Genomic DNA, 19,322 nt, shown 5'->3' with positions numbered 1-19,322 from the left:
TATATCTCTTCAGGGGAGGGACCGGTGAAATTTCAACTCATCGAAATTAATGTTATCTTGAAAAGTCCTTGAATTTTTTTTCAATAATTGCTGGACACCCAGTTCAAAGCTGAATAAAATTATAATAATTAAACTGTGGTAACAATTTTTTCAGCATCTTGCCAATCTGATAATGAATGTACCTTGTCTGACGTCTGCATCAACGGTCAATGCTTGGACCCATGTCAAATACGAGCAGCTTGTGGTATTAATGCTGAATGTACTGTTCGAAATCATTTGAAACACTGCGGTTGCCCGCCAGGATTCACAGGAAATTCCGAAGTAGAATGCGTGAGACGTTAGTATTTTTTTAAAGATAATTCCCAAATTTTTAATCATAATTGATGCCATTTGGTTTTATTTATTATTTTATTTTTTACAGTGCCAGTGTCTTGCACGAATACCATCGATTGCAACGTGGGAAATACTTGTCGAGACAATGTTTGTCTGCCTGTTTGTCAAGTGGACAATGAATGTGCCTTTAATGAGAAATGCGTGAGAGGAAATTGTCTTCTAACATGTAGATTGGACAATGATTGCTTCTTGGGACATATTTGTCTAAACAATATGTGCACTTTTGGATGTCGAGCGGACGAAGATTGTAATGCAAACGAGGCTTGTCTTGGAAATAAATGCGCCAATCCTTGTGAGATCACACCTTGTGGTCCTAATGCAAAATGCACGGTTATAAATCAACGAGCCTCATGCTCATGTTCCACGGGTTTTATTCCAAATCCAACAGCAAAAGTTGCGTGTCTCCGTTCACCAGGTCCATCGTGTCAAGCAAATAGAGATTGTTTGGCAGGAACGGCTTGCATTTCTGGTACTTGCACGCCAGTTTGTTCATCGAATGCAAATTGTTTGAGTAATGAACGTTGTGATTCAACTGGAGTCTGTAGAGGCCTCTGCAGAAGGGACGAAGACTGCCAGAGTGGTGAGATCTGCGAAGGATTAATCTGTTTGGGTGGATGTCGAGCCGACATTGAATGCCAGGAAAATCTCGCATGCATTAACAACCAGTGCATAGGTATTTGAATTTTATTAATCATTATATTAAGTCCCAAACTAAATTCAATGGAATTTTAGACTTTTCGTCACAGTTTAATAATTAAACTTTACATTATCATGATTTTTGATTTCCAGACCCATGCAGTTTGTCAAATGCCTGTGGTATTAATGCTCATTGTTCGGTTGTCAATCATTGGAAACGGTGCAGCTGTCCAGAATCATTAATAGGAGATCCACTTATTAGCTGCAGACAATCTTTCCTACCCTGTTCAGATCTGTCTGATTGTTCGCCTGGTCAAGCTTGCTACGTGAAATCCTGTTACTCAACTTGTCGAAGGTAAGTTGATAATTTTATTTAATATTTTTTCTCGAAATTCAAGGAATAATTAAATAAAAATTAATTCTAGTGATGTGAATTGTTTAAATGATGAACGATGTGACGGAGGACTTTGCAAGACAATATGCAACACAGACGATCAATGTTCGTCCAATCAAGTATGCGAAAATCGTTTGTGTGACATTGGATGCCGCAGTGACAACGCTTGTCCTTCCGATGAATCCTGTATTGAAAATAGATGTAGAAGTAAGTGCCAATTTTTGTCAGGAAATAATTTCTGTTTCTATATTTTAAACGAAACTTTAATAGCAGGACATAATAATATTAAATTATTTGTTTTAAAGATCCATGTGAAGGAGGTAAATCATGTGGAGAATGTGCTGGCTGTCGTGTGGTAAATCATGTTGCCCAATGTAGTTGTCCTCCAAATTATTATGGCGACGCACGCATTAGTTGTATGAAATCGATGATTCCATGCGATGGTTCATGTGAGTGCGACGAAACAGGATTTTGTGTTAAAAGCTGTCGATCTCAAAATCAATGTTCCTGTGGTGAAGTTTGCAATGCTGGAAAATGTAGAGTAAACTGTGATCATAACAACGAATGTGCAAAAGTAAGTAATTCTTCATTAAATTCAATTTATTTCTCTAGAAATATTTTCCTTATCTTTTTTTTATTAAAAAACGTTTTTTTGTTTCTTCCTTATTCTTCATTTTATTTATTATTCCTTTTAATATTTCCACTTTTCTATTTACATCCACTTTTCTTGCTTCCTCTACGATAGACACTTCCTCCAGCACCACAATCGTTCATTCGCTTTTTTTCTTTTTTTCTTACTATAGAATAAGAATTTAAAAACTCATGATTATCCCATAAAAATCATTAGTTACAATTTTTATTTTACGGAATTTTTAACTACCAAATTTTTATTTGATAGAATTTTTATTTTATAGAATTTCTCTTTACACAACTTTTCATTTAAAAGAATTCTAATTTAACCGAACTTTAATTTAGCAGAGTCTCATTTAACAGAATTTAAAGTGATATGAATTTTTAAATGTCAAAATTTCTAATTCACCGAATCTTCATTTGTTTGAATTCTTATTTCATTTAATTCTTGAAACGACGAATCTTCATTTATCCGAAATTGCAAATGGCCGAATATACAATCAACAGAAATATTTCGGCGCTGTTTTTAATATTAACCAATCACGATTTTCTTGATAATTTCTGATTGGTCAATTTTAATAATCGCGCCGTAATATTTCATTTACAATTTCGGATAAATGAAGATTCGTCCTTTTAAGAATTAAATGAAATAAAAATTTGAACACATGAAGATTCGATGAATTAGAAATGTTGACATTTAAAAATTCTTATCACTTAAAATTTTGTTAAATGAAAATTATGCCTAAATTGAAATTCGGTTAAATTAGAATTCTTTTAAATGAAAAGTTGGGGAGAAAGAAATTCTGACAAATAAAAGTTCGCTATCTAAAAATTTTGTTAAGTAAAAATTTCTTTTAAAAAGAAATTGTATTAAAGAGTAATTCGAAAAATGAGAAAAGAGAGGTGAGTAGCAAGAAAATAACAAAGAGGAGTGGATGGCTTGACGATAGTGGAGATGTAGGATAGTAGGAGCATTTTCCGTTAGTAGTGAAGTTGGAGAAATTCTTCTATATACAATATGTATTTTGATAATTTTTTTTTTTGAAAATAAATATATTGCGAAATTTCAGGGCTACATGTGCGAAAATGGATTATGTCTCTTTGGTTGTCGAAGTCATTCAGATTGTCCAGACTTATTATCTTGCATGAATGGACAGTGTGCAGATCCATGTTCCTCGGGATCGAAACCATGTGGTCTCAATGCACTTTGCAGAGTCTCTAATCATCGAGCAGTTTGCTTATGTCCAGAAGGATATCAAGGAGAGCCAAGTCAGGAATGTTATCAATTGGAATGTCATCATCACGAGGATTGTGAACCAAATAAACACTGCAGTGAATTTGGAGTATGTACAGATCCCTGCATGCAAAATGGTGTTTGCGGCTTTAATGCTCAATGTCGTGTCGCAAACAGACAAGCTCAGTGTTCATGTCCACCAGGTCATATAGGAAATCCTAAAGTTTCATGCAAACAAGGTAGGAAAAGTAGAGAAAAAATTTAGATTTTTTTGTTTTCAATGTAAAATTAAATTGTAATGTTAAATTCTCCAAATAAATGATTCAGGAAATGAAGAATGTCTTCGAAACCCTTGCGGTTCGAATGCAGATTGCCGAGAGACTTCCAGCGGGTATGAGTGTACTTGTAAATCCAGCTGTTACGGTGATCCCTATTTGGGTTGTCAGTGTGATGGTAATTATCATTTTCCCTAGATGTGGAATTTGCTTACTTCTGAAATGCTATATTTTGATGGCTAAATTAATGAAAGAGGCGACTAATGTTATTTTATATTATAGGCATACGTCCAGACTGTCGAACAGTGGGTTGCGGTAAGAATGCAGAATGTATCAGGGACAGATCAGAGTTCGTTTGCAGATGTATTCCAGGTACAACTGGATCACCGGATATCGAATGTGCAACAGGTGAGTGACAACGTACTAACTGTTTATATGGTTTAATTTAACTTTATGTACAGCATTTGTGACTAGAGAACAATACTGACAATTAAACATGAAGGAACATGGTCAGTAGAATGTGTCGTTTGGTAGGATGAACCAAATAATAGTATTTGACATAACAAAAATAATATGAATAATTTAACAATAATATAATAATAAATAGTATAATAATAAATAATGTAATAGTAATTAAAATAATCATAATAGCAATATAGTAAGAGATGTGTTAATCTAGCAAGTCGTTAACACCGAGAGACAGATGTGATTGGAGCATCAGTGCCATCTGACACTAAACTAGTCATATTAGGAAAAATTGAAAACTGTGATAAGAAATACGAGTACATCTCACAATTATTGTGAAAAAAGAATTAAAAAATAGAGAAATGAAATTGAATGTGAATATTTAAAATGTACATATTGGATAGGTTATAGAAAATTGTACATATGAAGTAAAGAAACACACCGACACATGTTCTATAGTCTCACACACAAGAAGACTAGTCACTAGTCTCACACAAAATATTGCATATGTAGAATGTTTATTTCAGTATCCAATCTGTCTTTTGGAAATATATTTGTTGAATAGCAAATATCAACATTCGATGTTACAGTGGTACGTAGAGTGCCACTTGGATAACAGGAGGTACACGATGTTACACTGTTTTTTTTATTACATAGTTTAGGTTTAATACAGATTGGGAACTGCGAAAGGGACATTCTCATATACCCATGCTTGATATCTGCTGAGTTTTGCAGGTGATTTTCCTCTTTCTTAAAGTCTTTTGGGGGCTTAAGTGTAAATATTGCTGCTTTTTATTTGTTATTGTTGTTGTTGTTGTTCTTGTGTTATACATAGTTTTATATTATATATATATATACATACATCGAAAGTGTGGTAAAAAGATCTCTTTGCCGAGCTACTCTTATATTTTTTTTTGTCATTTTTATTATAAATAAAAAGCATGTGGTTTATGTTATTTGTGAGAAAGTTTCTTTTCACAGTTCTTATAAATTGCTTTTTTTCTTTGTTATTTTCCTATTCCACCCGTAAAATCCATGACCACGCCGTATACCACACATCCATATGAAATCGTGAAATCGTTTTCCTTTAGAGCAAGAGTGCACCAGTGATTCAGAATGTCCCAACGACAAAGCCTGCATAAATCTCCAGTGTTTGGATCCTTGTACGTTACGTGGAGCTTGTGGGATCAACGCACTGTGCCGAGTTGTGGTGCACAAGCCACGTTGCTCCTGCCCTCAATGTTACATCGGCATGCCACGTGCTGTCTGTCGACCGGATCCAAAATGTGATCTCGCAAATCCATCACGACCCTCACCGTCAAACAACGATTGCTCCTCCGATAGTGAATGTCCAGAGAGTCTTTCGTGTCACGCACAAACGAGAGAATGTCGAGATCCATGCTCGAGCTCAAAGCCAAGATGTGAAGTTAACAAAAAATGTCAAGTGCGAAATCACAAACCAGTCTGCGTTTGTAAATATGGATTTGTTGTTAACGAAATGGGAGAATTGACCTGTGCGCCTGACACTGTGGCTTGCTCAAAGGATTCTGATTGTCCATCAAACGTCGCTTGCCTCAATGGAAAATGTCAAAATCCATGTAACATGAGAAAGAAACCGCCATGTCCAAATGATAAGGCGTGCGAGGTTCTCGATCATCGTCCCGTTTGTATTTGTATAAAAAATTGTAATCCATCCCTCTCAATTTGCCTACGAGACAGTGGCTGCTCACCAGATTTGGCCTGTCGCAAATATCGCTGCGTGGATCCATGCGCCAACTCCACATGTCCAGCTGATGCTCCATGTTACGTCGAGGAACACAAACCCATCTGCAAGTTCTGTCCCCCCGGCTTTGTGCCAGACACTAAGTACGGATGCATGAAAGGTAAACACCATTTCTCACCTCTGCTATCGAGTATCTCCTCTTCATAATTACAATATTTTACGCGACACACACATTTATCTAAAACGACAAAAAATATTACATACAGAGGGTTCTCGATTAAGTCGCAAAATTGAAAATATCTAAAAGAAAGTCTACCTTTTTTTAAATTAGAAACTATAATTACTATTTAAAATCAAATTGAAGAATTTGATGCAAAAATAAGTTATAATTAGAAATTAAGTTTCCAATAAAAAAAAAGATCACCTTTTTTTAATATTGAATTTCCAATAAATATGCGATTTAATCCGTAACACTCTGAAATACATTTTACTACATGCATCTTCAATCTTTATAGTGCTTCCTTAGCCGCCGCCATCGCCGCCAAAGCCTTTTTTTACGATTTACCTATTATTAAACTATTTATAAATGCTCTTCTTTCAACCTTCAGATCAAAAAATTGACATCATTTTTATCAAATTACATAACCCATTTGCGCTTAATTATTTCTGCTACTCGACTTATCAATTACATTGAGAAAAAAAGTTTGAATTGACAACAAAATATTTTATTTAATAAAAGAAGAGACCTTACGCCAAAAAATTTTTAGGTTATGTTTAGTAATTTTTTAAGTTAAAACACTCACAGAAAATCAACTCTACATACAAAACATGTCTTAGGTTTAAGTCTGCATTACATTTATAAAAAATCCAATAAAAACTAATTTTGATTTTACCTAATAAAAAATAAATTTTTTTATCAAGGTTAATTAACGTAACCTTACATTTTTTTGACGTTAGGTCCCTTCTCTCGTGAAGCGTCATACGTGCAATAAAAAATTTTTCATTACTTCAACAAGATTTTGCTAATCTCAATCAGATTTTAGTTGAAACAAAAAAAATTTGGTTGACACAATCAAATAAGAAAAATAGAGGAATTTCGTTATGTTAACCAAAGTCCTATGATTGGGACAACCAAAATTTTGTTGACGCGACAAAAAAATTTTTGTTGCACATATGTGACGCTTCACGGAAAAAGGGACCTTAGAGACTAAAAATTTTAGGTTATGTTAATGATTTTTGGAATAAAATATACACAAATATTCAGTGGAAATTGATTTTGATTTTACTTAATTTAAAATTAACGTTTAATCAAGCATTAAAACTATCACTAAACATAACCTAAATTTTTTTTTCCTATAAGGTCCCTTTTCTCGTAGAAAATCATATATTAACGAAAATGTTTTGTTGTCAATTCAAACCTTTTATCTCAGTGATAGAATTTATTTTTTACTGTTAAAAAAGACATCGCTGATATTTTTTAATATTCTATAAATCTCTCTCTAAATCTGAATTTAGTAACAATTTTAATGAATTTGAAATAGTGATTGACTTTTTCCTATTACTTGATTAATATTTACTAAGGAATTATGGTAAAAAAAATTCTTTTTCTTTATTTAATTTATCAGCAAAATTAAGTTTTCAGGGTGGTAAATTACGAATCTGACATCGGGATTTTCAAAATTAAAAATGTCAGATTAAATATGGCGGACGATTTTTTGAAAATCGCTTGGAATTTTTGGAATCACTTGAAATTGGTTAATTGGGGACTTTGAAAAAATCTTCCGACAAATTTTTTATTTTGTATTTTCATTTTAAATTTTGAAAAACTGACATCTAATTTATAAAACCAGCTAGCGTACTTTTTTCTATCAGAATTGCTAAAAAAAAGTTAATTTTGTCAAAAATTAACAATTTTCAGACTTTAAAACTTATTCTGAAAAAATTTTAAATCTATTTTAGAAATTAATTTCCAATAAAATTAGGTAGTTATTATAAATAATTAAAAGTTTTTTTGATAATTAAATAATGAACTGATAATAATTTTATCTTTAGTTTTATTAGCTAAAAAAATATCAGCAATATCTTCGACTGAATAATATTGTTTGTAATGTAATATAAAAAAATGTTTTCCCTTCGATTTTTCAAATTCAAAAAAAAAACAATGTAAAACTATATATTTCTCATCGTATCTCAAAATCAGTTTAAAATTTCAACAAGAATTTAAAAAAATCATTTTTTAAAACATCGAATCTGTGAGGAACGAGTATTTTCCCTTTCAGCGAATCTTATTTGGGCTTATTTCAGTTTAAAATGTTTTTGCGAATATAATTTGCAACGTACCATTTTAAAAAATCTATATTATACAGTGAAATATGAGAAATTTGAATGCTCCTTGAATCCTAAAATTCCTACTATTTTCAGCCAATGTCCTTTTTTTTGACTATTTAGAAGACTTTTTTTCCGATACATCTGTCTCTATATATAATTCTAATGAATTATTTCTTATTTGTTATAGCTTCTCTATTGTGTAAGCATGATACTTCTTTTCTTGTAGTTGGAACTATTTTTAAACAATTTAATTTGTAGTTTAGATTTGATATATAATTATGTATCATTAATTGGTAACAAAACTTCTTTATAAAACTATATATCAATATTTTCTAAGAAAGTACATTTTCGTAAAATTCTTACTTTTTTGTCCAAAATAAAAATACTCTATTAGGAAATAATTTTGCTCTAATAGTAAATTATTTTCTTGGTATTTTTACAATAGAATTACCAATAAAATTTCGAAGTAAATAACATTTTTGTTGAGTTTAACAAAAGTTGACATCTATTCAATACAAGTAATTTAAAAATAAATAAAATTTCCCGAATCTTATATTAATTTTCAAAACATTTTTTTACAAAATTATTTTTTTTTAATTTACTGTTATTTAAATAATGTTTTATAAACAAGACTGAGGGAAATTCAAAATAAACTGAAAAAATCAATTTTGATTTGAAATCGTAATAACTATTATATTGCTTGCAAATTACTAATTCTCTTAATTTGTGTAATATTGAATCTCATGTTTACTAATTTGCATGTTTCTTATCGGTGATTGTTGTGAATATTATTATTATTATACGTGTTAAGAACTGTTAGCTTTTAGATAAAATTTGTAATATTTTAATATATATATACTTTAATTTTTACTTTTCAGCCAGCTGAGAGTGTTTACCAAATTAACATAAAATTTATTGAAATATTTGTACACCTAATTTTATTTAAAAGTTAGCACGTTTCTTCAATTTTATTGCCTGCTTTAATATATATTTGTTTTGAAAACTATTTATCTATTGAACTGCAAATATCTCTTGTTTTCTATTTTGTTTTAGATTTCAACTTATTATAAGCTTCTTTCTGTAGAAAAATTATTATTTCGTTATTAAAAAATTTTTCGGAACAAGGCATTCTTGTTCTTTAAAACTTTTTTTAAACTATTATTTATCTATTTTCATGAAAAAAAATATATATATTCTTTTTATACCATCAGCTTGCTGCTTTGCTTTTTCTTTCAGACTACGACTTTAAAAGCACATATATAAAATTTGGTTAAACATAAATTGACATTTTAAATTTATAACAAAAAAAGAAAAAAAAATATTATAGGATTTTATTTAATAAAAATTCTTTTTTATTAATTATAACAATTTCTTTCATTCATATATTGTTTAATTTTTTCATCAATCGCTTATCGATAATATATGATTTTTTTTGCTTTAATATCATAGCATGTAGAAAAATTTTAATATAGGTTTGAAATTGTAATGAAGATTGATTTTGTCAGATGTTAAATGTTCATCAAATGCCGATTGTCCATCTGAATTGGCTTGCGTTAATCAACAATGCTTGAATCCATGTACGTATCGGAATCCATGTGAAGTTGCTAAAGAGTGCACTGTTGAAGATCATAGAGCATTCTGCATTGCAGGTAAAAATCCATTAAGTGTAATTTATTTTATTAATTTATATTTGACTGAAAATTTTCACTGAAAAAGTGAAATTGAAAATTGAAATGAAGATTAAAATGAAAGTCAAAATCAAAATAAAATTATACAATCGCACCTATGAAATAGAAAAATGTATTTATTACTATTTATTTTATCAGAAACATATATTTTCCAAAAAATATTTTTGAATTTAAAAATTGAAATATTTAATTTCAGGTCTAAAGAACGTTTGTCCTCTCTGTGAACCAGGCGAAGAATGTGATCCAGTGACAAATCAATGTGTCAAAGGTTTGTATTTTGCATGCGAGACAATTTTTTCCCCTTTTTTTTAACTCAAAAACAAATTGACTCATTGTAAATATGTAAGTACTGTAAATAATGACAAATTATAAATAAATAAAGTATCTAGCATCGAATGTCCAGTTGATGCACTGTATACTTTTAGAAATTCTTTTGCACTAGAAATGACTTTTTTTTAATTCTGAAAAATCAATTTCTCAAATTTCTTTTAAAATTTTAATCAAAATTGTTTAGTTTAAAGGATAAAAGAGAAGAATTTTTTTTTTAAATCTTAATTTATTAATTATTCTGGAAGAAATATTTTGTATATAATAAACAAAGTGATATCTGACAAACTTTCTAAGCTGATATTCAGAATTTTCTTGAAAGTACTTACACACCGATGCAATGACTGTTTTTTTACTTCTATATTTCTGATATTCATGCACAAAACATCTCTGGGTTATATGGGCTTTTTTATCACTCTTTCTTTAGTGGGTTGCACTAGCAACAGGGATTGCCCCCTGACAGAAACCTGCGTTGGCCGAATTTGCCAGGAACCATGTCGAATTAGAAATCCATGTGCTGCTCATGCCGTTTGTATCAACTCTAATCATGGAACAGATTGTCTTTGTGAACAAGGTTATCAAGGAAATGGATTTTCGGCATGTGCCTTAGGTGAAAATTTCATCATTTCTTTTCAATTATTAAAAAAAATAAAAGATTTTTCTTTTGAATTGACAATGTGATTTTTCTTCAATTTTCAGTTGAAGTTGATAGAGATGTTTGTCAATATAACGAAGATTGTCCACCTCATACATACTGTGATCGTCTTAATAGACGTTGCATTAATCCATGCTCCGATGATATTTGCGGAGACAATGCAGAATGTTACACCGAAGAACATGAGCCGAAATGTAGATGTCCACCTGGATTTGAAGGAAATCCTCAGATTGGATGCAATGGCACAACAAATGATCCTTGCCTTCCAAATCCATGTGGAGTGAATGCAGCCTGCGAAAATGATAATGGAAATCCAATTTGTTTCTGTCCAAAGGGTCTGACTGGAAATCCCTTCGAACAATGCAGTGAGTATTATTTAATCGCCTTTAGTGACAATATAGTAATGGATTTTCGATGAGAAATAAATATTTCATTTTATTAAAAATAATGAAAATTTTGTGGTAACCCTGAATGATGATATCATGAATTAATGAATTTTTTATTTCAGTTCCAGAAGGTGATCACTGTCATGACAATCCTTGTGGTAGCAATTCCGGTTGTCGAATGATAAGAGGACAAGCAAATTGTTTCTGTTTGCCAGGTTTCCAGGGAGAACCACCCTCCACACCTTGTGCACCTTACAACAATCCTTGTGATTCATCTCCTTGTGGTCCAAATACACAATGTTCAATTCTACCAAATGGAATCTTTAAATGCACTTGTCTGCCTGGATTTATTGAAAGTCCAAACACAATCAGAGGATGCATACAACAAGTTAATCCATGTGAGCCTAATTTCTGTGGACACAATGCTCTCTGCGATCCCAGAAGAGTTCCATCTTGCTATTGTCCTGAAAGCACAACTGGAAATCCTTACAAGAGCTGTACAGGTACGTCGCTTTATTTTCTCATTTCAGAAAATTTCAATCTCAACTAATTTTCACGCTCATTTTTCTAGAAATAATCATCAGACCCTTGTGTCAACCGGGACCCTGTGGAGCTAATGCCGATTGCTACATCACTGCGAATCAAGAGCACTGCTACTGTCGATATGGATTCTATGGTGATCCTTATCTCGGTTGTCATCCACCACCAATTAGTGCTTGTCAACCAAGTCCCTGTGGACCGAACGCAATTTGCAAGACGACGATAGAAAATAAACCAATCTGCGAATGTCTACCGGGAACAACTGGCGATCCAATGAGTCATTTGGGATGTGACAGACCGGAATGTACGCAGGACGTTGATTGCGATGAAAGTCAAGCTTGTATTGGTTACAGATGTCAAAATCCTTGTATGGGAGGCTGTGGTATTAATGCAGAGTGTCACGTCGAAGTACATCATCCAGTGTGTCGCTGTAGAGAAGGATTCATTGGAAATCCATTGATTAGATGCTCTCCTCATATTGTCACAACTCAAAATCCCTGTGAACCCAATCCTTGTGGTTTGAATACTGTCTGTCAAGTGCTAAACAATCGAGCAGTTTGCTCCTGTCTCACAGATTTCTTGGGAGATCCACAAACAGGATGTCAACCAGAGTGTACCATCAATTCGGATTGTTCAAATGATAAGGCTTGCATTAATATGAAATGTGTCAATCCCTGTACACTTGGAACAATTTGCGGTTCAAATGCAGAATGTTCTTGTTCGTATCATACTCCAAGTTGTAGTTGCAGACCTCACTTTGTTGGCAATGCTTTCATTCATTGTTATCCGGAAAGTAAGTCAATATTTAAAGTTGTCAATTTATGATAAATTATTCTATTTGTATTCTATTTATTTTATGAAAATCATTAAAAAAGTGAATGATTAAATTATTCTAATTTAATTTTTAGCTCCAATTACAACCGATAATCAACGTAACGTTACACTGCCATGTAAACCATCTCCGTGCGGCGAGTACAATGTTTGTGATCCTTACATAAATCAAGTTGCCATGTGTGGTGGTTGTGCCGCCCCTGAAAATCAAGATAGCATCTTCTGCAAACCAGAGTGCTTAAGCGATAGCGATTGTGCCTTAGATAAAGCTTGTATAGGTTGGAGATGCTCGGATCCTTGTTTAGGTTCTTGTGGTATTAATGCAAATTGTGAGGTCATCTATCACTCTCCAGTTTGTAGCTGTCCCACCGGTCTTTTTGGAAATCCATATCAAAGTTGTGCTCCAGCACCAATAGGTAAATTTTTTATATTCTCCATTAAATTATCAATTAAAAAAATGTATTAATTCTCTTTATTTATTATCGAGTAATTCTCTATAATTAAATTTGAGTACTTCTAATGTAATGACGATATGTTTGAAAATTTCGCAGAACCTCCAGATTCGTGCAGCCTAACACAATGCGGAGCCAATGCATATTGCGAAGAGAAATATGGCGTTACAGTTTGCAAATGTTTACCGAATTTCACAGGAAATCCCTTGATAGCTTGCCATCTTGAATGTGTTCAAAATTCTGATTGTCATGTGACGCAAGCCTGTTCTAATCATAAATGTGTGAATCCTTGCGATAGAGCTTGTGGAAATGGAGCTGCATGCGATGTGGTTAATCATAATCCAATTTGTTATTGCACAAATGGAATGACGGGAGATCCATTTTCCTATTGTTCAGAGCCTAAAGATGTATTTCCAGTTTCACCATGCAATCCATCACCATGCGGACCAAATAGTAGATGCATTGTTTCTCCCCAAGGATATTCCACATGCTCTTGCATTCCAGGCTTTAGAGGATCTCCTCCTCTCTGTTCACCCGAGTGTATTGTGTCCTCTGATTGTTTGCACATACAGGCCTGTATAAACAACAAATGCGTCAATCCATGTACAGGACGATGTGGACACGGTGCTTTGTGTTCGGTGATTCATCATAATCCCGTGTGCAGTTGTCCTGGTGGTTATGAAGGTGATCCTTTCGTTCAATGCGTCAAAGAAACTGGTAAGATTTTACAACACGAAATAAAGTATTAATAATTAAATTTTCATTTCTTGAAATCGACTTTAATTGTGCAGATGATTTGCCACCATCTTCTTGTAATCCATCGCCATGTGGATCCAACTCTGTGTGTCAGATAAAAATGGGACGACCTGTTTGTTCCTGTCAAAGTAATTTTGTAGGAACGCCACCGAATTGCAGACCAGAGTGCCTCATTAATCAACAGTGTTCAATTGATCAAGTTTGTGTTTCAAATAAATGTGTTCATCCCTGTCCCAGCAGTTGTGGTGACAATTCAGAGTGTACGGTTATCAATCACACACCTCAGTGTTATTGCAAGGAAGGTTTTGAGGGAGATGCCTTCATAGGCTGTACACTAGGTTAGTTATGGAAACAAAACTGATAGGAAAAGTAGAATTGAAGAAAACTGTACATACAATTGTAAATTTTGACCTTTTTATTCTTACAGCGAGAACCCCAGTGCCATTAGATCCATGTGATCCATCACCTTGTGGAAACAACGCACTCTGCACTATTCATGATGGATCTGCAAGATGCTCGTGCATTCCACCCTATGTAGGAAATGCATATATCGATTGTAAACCCGAATGTCTCCTCAGTTCTGAGTGTTCTAGTGACTTGGCTTGTTTGAATCAACACTGCAGAAATCCTTGCCTAGGTGTTTGTGGAGCTAATGCTCAATGCGAGGTTATCAATCATGTTCCAACATGTACCTGTCTTCAAGGATACACTGGAGATCCATTTGAAGTTTGTCAAGTTGATGGTGAGAAATTTAGAATTTAAAACCACTGTTAAAAAGTTTTTCTGTACTTTGGTTTTTGAAATCATTAGACATATTTTGTAATTTACAGTTGGACCACGGGAAAATCCATGCTCTCCGTCTCATTGTGGACCCTACAGTGTATGTCGAGTGATGAATGACCGAGCCGTATGTTCCTGCAGTCCAGGATTTTATGGTTCTCCACCGATGTGTCGACCTGAATGTGCCGTGAATTCCGAGTGTCCTCAGCATTTAGCTTGTATAGATCAGAAATGTAAAAATCCATGTGAAAACGCATGCGGCTTGCGAGCACAGTGTCATGTCAACAACCATAATCCATTGTGTAGTTGTCCATCTGGTTTCACTGGCTATCCACTTGTGGAATGCACTGAAAGAGATTCGCCCACTGATGGTCCTACTCCATGTTTGCCCTCACCTTGTGGACCCAATGCAGAATGTCGTGTTAATGAAAATAGACCCGTATGCTCCTGTATCACTGGAATGTTTGGTGCACCGCCAAATTGCAGACCCGAGTGCATCATCAATCAGGACTGTCCCAATCATCTTGCTTGCATACAATCCAAATGCTCTGATCCATGCATTGGTTCGTGTGGTTACAATGCCAGATGCAGTGCTCAAAATCATCGTCCAGTTTGTGAGTGTTATGAAGGTTACGAGGGAAACGCTCGCTTTGGATGCAATCGCGCAGGTAAGCGTCTTTTAAAATCTTCTACATTACATCTTCCTAGTTCCTAATGCCCTTTTTTTTATTATTTCTTTGTTTACAAATTGATGGATAAATAATTGACAATTTCAGTAACTTCTCCAACGGAACCGCAAAGTACACCATGCAGTCCTTCTCCTTGTGGATCAAATGCCGTCTGTAACGAACGTAACGGTGCAGCCTCCTGCATTTGTTTACCAGACTACATTGGAGATCCATATAAAGGATGTAAACCAGAATGTGTACAAAATAACGACTGTCCTCACACATTAGCCTGCATTGTAAATAAATGTAAAGATCCATGTACCGGAGTTTGTGGCCTGAATGCCCAATGTCAAGTCTTCAATCATCAACCAACTTGCACTTGTTTATCTGGTTTTACGGGAAATCCTCAAGTTTCGTGTCACGTACCACCACCAGGTAATTTAATTTCAGTTTTCATTATTTGAGTCTTTTTCTAATCTTCTAATTTCTCTTTAAAAATATCATTTTTTTAGTTCATCCACCATATGTGGATCCTTGTCAACCATCTCCTTGTGGAGATTACAGCAAGTGTCAAGTTATTGACGGTCATCCTGTTTGTTCTTGTCAACAAAATTACATTGGAACACCACCAAATTGTAGACCCGAATGTCTCGTTAGTACTGACTGTGCTAACAATAAAGCTTGTATTTCACAACTCTGCCGCGATCCATGTTTTGAAACTTGTGGTCTAAATACCGATTGTAATGTTGTTAATCACAGTCCTGTTTGTTCTTGTAAATCCGGATACACCGGAGATCCATTCTATGGTTGTACAAGGGAAGGTAAGAGAAAGAAAGTTTTTTAAATTATTATTCAATGTTAAAGTTAATTAATATGAGAAATTTATTAATAGAAACACCAACTGCACCTCCAGTAATCGATCGTGGTAATCCATGTATTCCATCTCCCTGTGGTTCGTATTCACAATGTCGTAATATCGATGGATTCCCAGCTTGCTCGTGCATGCCAAACTACATTGGAAAACCTCCAAATTGCCGACCTGAATGTATTATCAACGAGGAATGTTCTGGAAATCTCGCTTGTCAAAATGAACAATGCATCGATCCTTGTCCAGGATCTTGTGGCGTTAACACTTTCTGCAACGTCATTAAACACAATCCTCTTTGTACTTGTAATTCTGGATTTACCGGAAATCCGTTCTTTGAATGTACACCTATTATGGAAGGTAAGTAAAGTATACAATGAAATAAAATTTAAATTAAAGAGCAAATAGGAGTTATTTTTACTGAATGTTGTTAATTTCAGTTCCAAGTACAACAGAACAACCTAGAACACCTTGCAGTCCATCGCCATGCGGTGCAAATGCAGTCTGCAATGAACGAAATGGAGCAGGATCGTGTACCTGTATGCCCGAATACTTTGGAGATCCTTATACAGGTTGCAGGCCAGAATGTGTTACGAATTCCAACTGTGATCGTAGTAAGGCTTGCGTGAACAACAAATGCATCGATCCATGCGTTAATGCTTGTGGAGAAAATGCCTTCTGCCGTGTTACGAAACACGCACCCTCCTGCTCTTGTCTTCCGGGCTACACAGGAAATGCATTGAGTAGCTGTGTATTGATTGAAATAGAAGAACCGAAAACACCAACAGATCCATGCGAAGCTTTACCTTGTGGACCATTCAGCAATTGTCGAACACTCAATGGTCATGCAGTTTGCTCCTGTCAACTGGGATACATAGGTGCACCACCTTCATGTCGTCCCGAATGTACAGGCAGCTCGGAATGTTCACAGAACAAAGCGTGCATCAATAACAAGTGTGCTGATCCCTGTCCAGGATCTTGTGGACAAAATACAAAATGTTTGGTCGTCAGTCACAATCCAATTTGTAGTTGCGCGAACGGATATACAGGAAATCCTTTCATCAAATGCGAGAAGGAAGTTGTTACTCCCAGTCCTCCGACTCCACGAGAAAATCCTTGTACATCGAACATTTGTGGACCAAATTCTCAGTGTCGAGAAATTAACGGACAGGCCGCGTGTTCATGTTTGACTAATTTTATCGGCAGACCTCCAAATTGCCGACCTGAGTGTTCCGATAATTCGGAATGTCCTCCATCGTCAGCTTGTATAAATGAAAAATGTAAAAATCCCTGTCCCGGTGCCTGTGGAGAGATGGCAAGATGTTCAGTACTCAATCACTTACCCATTTGTTCCTGTCCAGAGGGTTACGAAGGTGATGCAACCATTCGATGCTCAATTCCCCTACCTCCTTGTAAGTTGACACTAATATAAATATGATTAAATTATAATAAAATATTTACTAACTTATAACTTTACAGCAACGGAACGTCCAAATCCCTGCGTACCAAATCCTTGTGGACCTAACGCACTCTGTCGGGAAAGAAGTAGAGCTGGAGCATGTGTTTGTCCTCCAGAATTTATAGGCGATCCTTACGATCAACAGAGTGGTTGTCGCCGAGAATGTGAAATAAATAGCGATTGTCAAATAAATTTGGCTTGTGTTGGATTTAAGTGTATCGATCCTTGTCCTGGCGCTTGTGGCACCTTATCTTTATGCAATGTACGAGACCATCTTCCCGTATGTTCTTGTCCACCTGGTCACATTGGAGATCCAAACTTTGCTTGTGAGCAAGGAAGAGGTACGTATCTTATCCATTAAAAAATCTTTATCTTAAAAAATTAAAAATAAAAATTAATGTTTAATTTCTGTTTACAGTTGAATTCCCAATAAACCCTTGCTTCCCATCGCCTTGTGGTCCGAACAGCAAATGTCGAGAAATCAATGAACAACCTGTTTGCACATGTTTACCAAACTTTATCGGTTCACCGCCAAATTGTAAACCAGAATGCGTTGCTAATGGAGAATGTCCAGTTCATCTTGCGTGTGTCAACAAAAAATGCGCCGATCCATGTCCAAATACTTGTGGCTTAAGAGCAAATTGTGATACGAAAAATCATATTCCCATTTGTACGTGCCCTTCGGGATTAACGGGAGATCCATTTAAATTCTGTTTCCCGCTTGAAGAAGTTTCAACAACTGAAAAACCTCCATCGTGCACTCCATCGCCGTGTGGTCCTAATGCACAGTGTCAAGTTATTTCTGGAATTCCCGCATGTTCCTGCTTGCCCAATTACATTGGCACACCGCCAAACTGTCGACCTGAATGCGTCTTGAGTTCGGAATGTCCGAGACAATTGGCTTGTATCAATGAAAAATGTAAAGATCCTTGTGCTGGTTCTTGTGGCATCAATGCACAGTGCCATGTTTTGAATCATATTCCAGTTTGTACTTGTATGGACGGTTATATGGGAGATCCGTTCAAAGCCTGTTCAGCTATACCAGCGAGTAAATATTTGTTTTTATTATTAAAGACCAATTTATTGAGAAAAAATAAAATTTGTAATATATAAAATATTTTTCTATACTTTCAGCTACACCAGCAGTTAAAGACTTTAATCCCTGCAATCCTTCACCCTGTGGTACAAATGCTATTTGTCGCAATGGAGAATGTACATGTGAGCCGGAATATTCTGGAAATCCCTACGAGGGTTGTCGTCCAGAGTGCATACTCAGTACGGAATGTCCTCGCGATAAAGCATGTTTGAAATTCAAGTGTCGGGATCCATGTCCTGGAGTTTGTGGCCAATTTGCTCGTTGCGATGTTATCAATCATATTCCCGTTTGTTTGTGCCTCGACGAATACATCGGTGATCCTTTCGTAAGCTGTCGACCAAAACCCAAAGGTATTTTCGTAAAACCTAATCACTGTTTGAATTAAAAAATTATTTTATTTTAACTCTAATCTTGTGCTTCAGAACCGATCAGAGAAGATCCTTGCTCACCATCGCCTTGTGGTCCAAACAGCGATTGTCGCAATATTGCCAATAATCCAGTGTGCTCCTGCCTTCAGGGTTATTTAGGAACGCCACCATCTTGTAGACCTGAATGTATAGTGAGTCCAGAATGTCCACCTACGAGAGCATGTGTAAACAAAAAATGCACAGATCCATGTTTGGGAGCTTGCGGAATAAATGCCCGATGTGAAGTAATAAATCATTCGCCAATTTGTGGTTGTCTTCCTGGACAGTCGGGAGATCCATTCAGAAGTTGCCAGGAAATCGAAGGTAAATTTTC

At 34.9% G+C, this 19,322-nt stretch overlaps 1 protein-coding gene across 4 annotated transcripts in view; it reads left to right on the top strand.

Annotated features, from left to right (window-relative positions):
• Window positions 1-19,322, top strand: part of LOC127279000 (uncharacterized) — a 163,301-nt gene that overhangs the window by 84,002 nt on the left and 59,977 nt on the right. For 3 of the 4 annotated variants that reach the window (XM_051301046.1, XM_051301045.1, XM_051301044.1), the window contains 28 exons: window positions 155-337; window positions 422-1,066; window positions 1,183-1,384; window positions 1,455-1,630; window positions 1,729-1,997; window positions 3,124-3,526; window positions 3,615-3,740; window positions 3,845-3,970; window positions 5,119-5,910; window positions 9,584-9,727; window positions 9,963-10,034; window positions 10,521-10,703; window positions 10,793-11,113; window positions 11,257-11,637; window positions 11,706-12,467; window positions 12,583-12,921; window positions 13,057-13,674; window positions 13,749-14,051; window positions 14,141-14,455; window positions 14,544-15,161; window positions 15,270-15,596; window positions 15,674-15,982; window positions 16,054-16,386; window positions 16,467-17,438; window positions 17,506-17,826; window positions 17,904-18,533; window positions 18,620-18,931; window positions 19,004-19,312. In XM_051301046.1, coding sequence (XP_051157003.1) covers window positions 155-337; window positions 422-1,066; window positions 1,183-1,384; window positions 1,455-1,630; window positions 1,729-1,997; window positions 3,124-3,526; window positions 3,615-3,740; window positions 3,845-3,970; window positions 5,119-5,910; window positions 9,584-9,727; window positions 9,963-10,034; window positions 10,521-10,703; window positions 10,793-11,113; window positions 11,257-11,637; window positions 11,706-12,467; window positions 12,583-12,921; window positions 13,057-13,674; window positions 13,749-14,051; window positions 14,141-14,455; window positions 14,544-15,161; window positions 15,270-15,596; window positions 15,674-15,982; window positions 16,054-16,386; window positions 16,467-17,438; window positions 17,506-17,826; window positions 17,904-18,533; window positions 18,620-18,931; window positions 19,004-19,312 — 10,491 coding nt within the window. The remainder of the gene's footprint in view (window positions 1-154; window positions 338-421; window positions 1,067-1,182; window positions 1,385-1,454; window positions 1,631-1,728; window positions 1,998-3,123; window positions 3,527-3,614; window positions 3,741-3,844; window positions 3,971-5,118; window positions 5,911-9,583; window positions 9,728-9,962; window positions 10,035-10,520; window positions 10,704-10,792; window positions 11,114-11,256; window positions 11,638-11,705; window positions 12,468-12,582; window positions 12,922-13,056; window positions 13,675-13,748; window positions 14,052-14,140; window positions 14,456-14,543; window positions 15,162-15,269; window positions 15,597-15,673; window positions 15,983-16,053; window positions 16,387-16,466; window positions 17,439-17,505; window positions 17,827-17,903; window positions 18,534-18,619; window positions 18,932-19,003; window positions 19,313-19,322) is intronic. The other variant, XM_051301047.1, reaches the window with a different exon arrangement.

This window comes from Leptopilina boulardi, unplaced genomic scaffold, assembly GCF_019393585.1.
Source record: "Leptopilina boulardi isolate dan_hultmark-lab unplaced genomic scaffold, ZJU_Lbou_2.1 LbouV2_213, whole genome shotgun sequence".
NCBI lineage: Eukaryota > Metazoa > Arthropoda > Insecta > Hymenoptera > Figitidae > Leptopilina > Leptopilina boulardi.
Note: the sequence above shows the minus strand (reverse complement) of the source record. Positions and strands in the feature narration are given on the sequence as shown.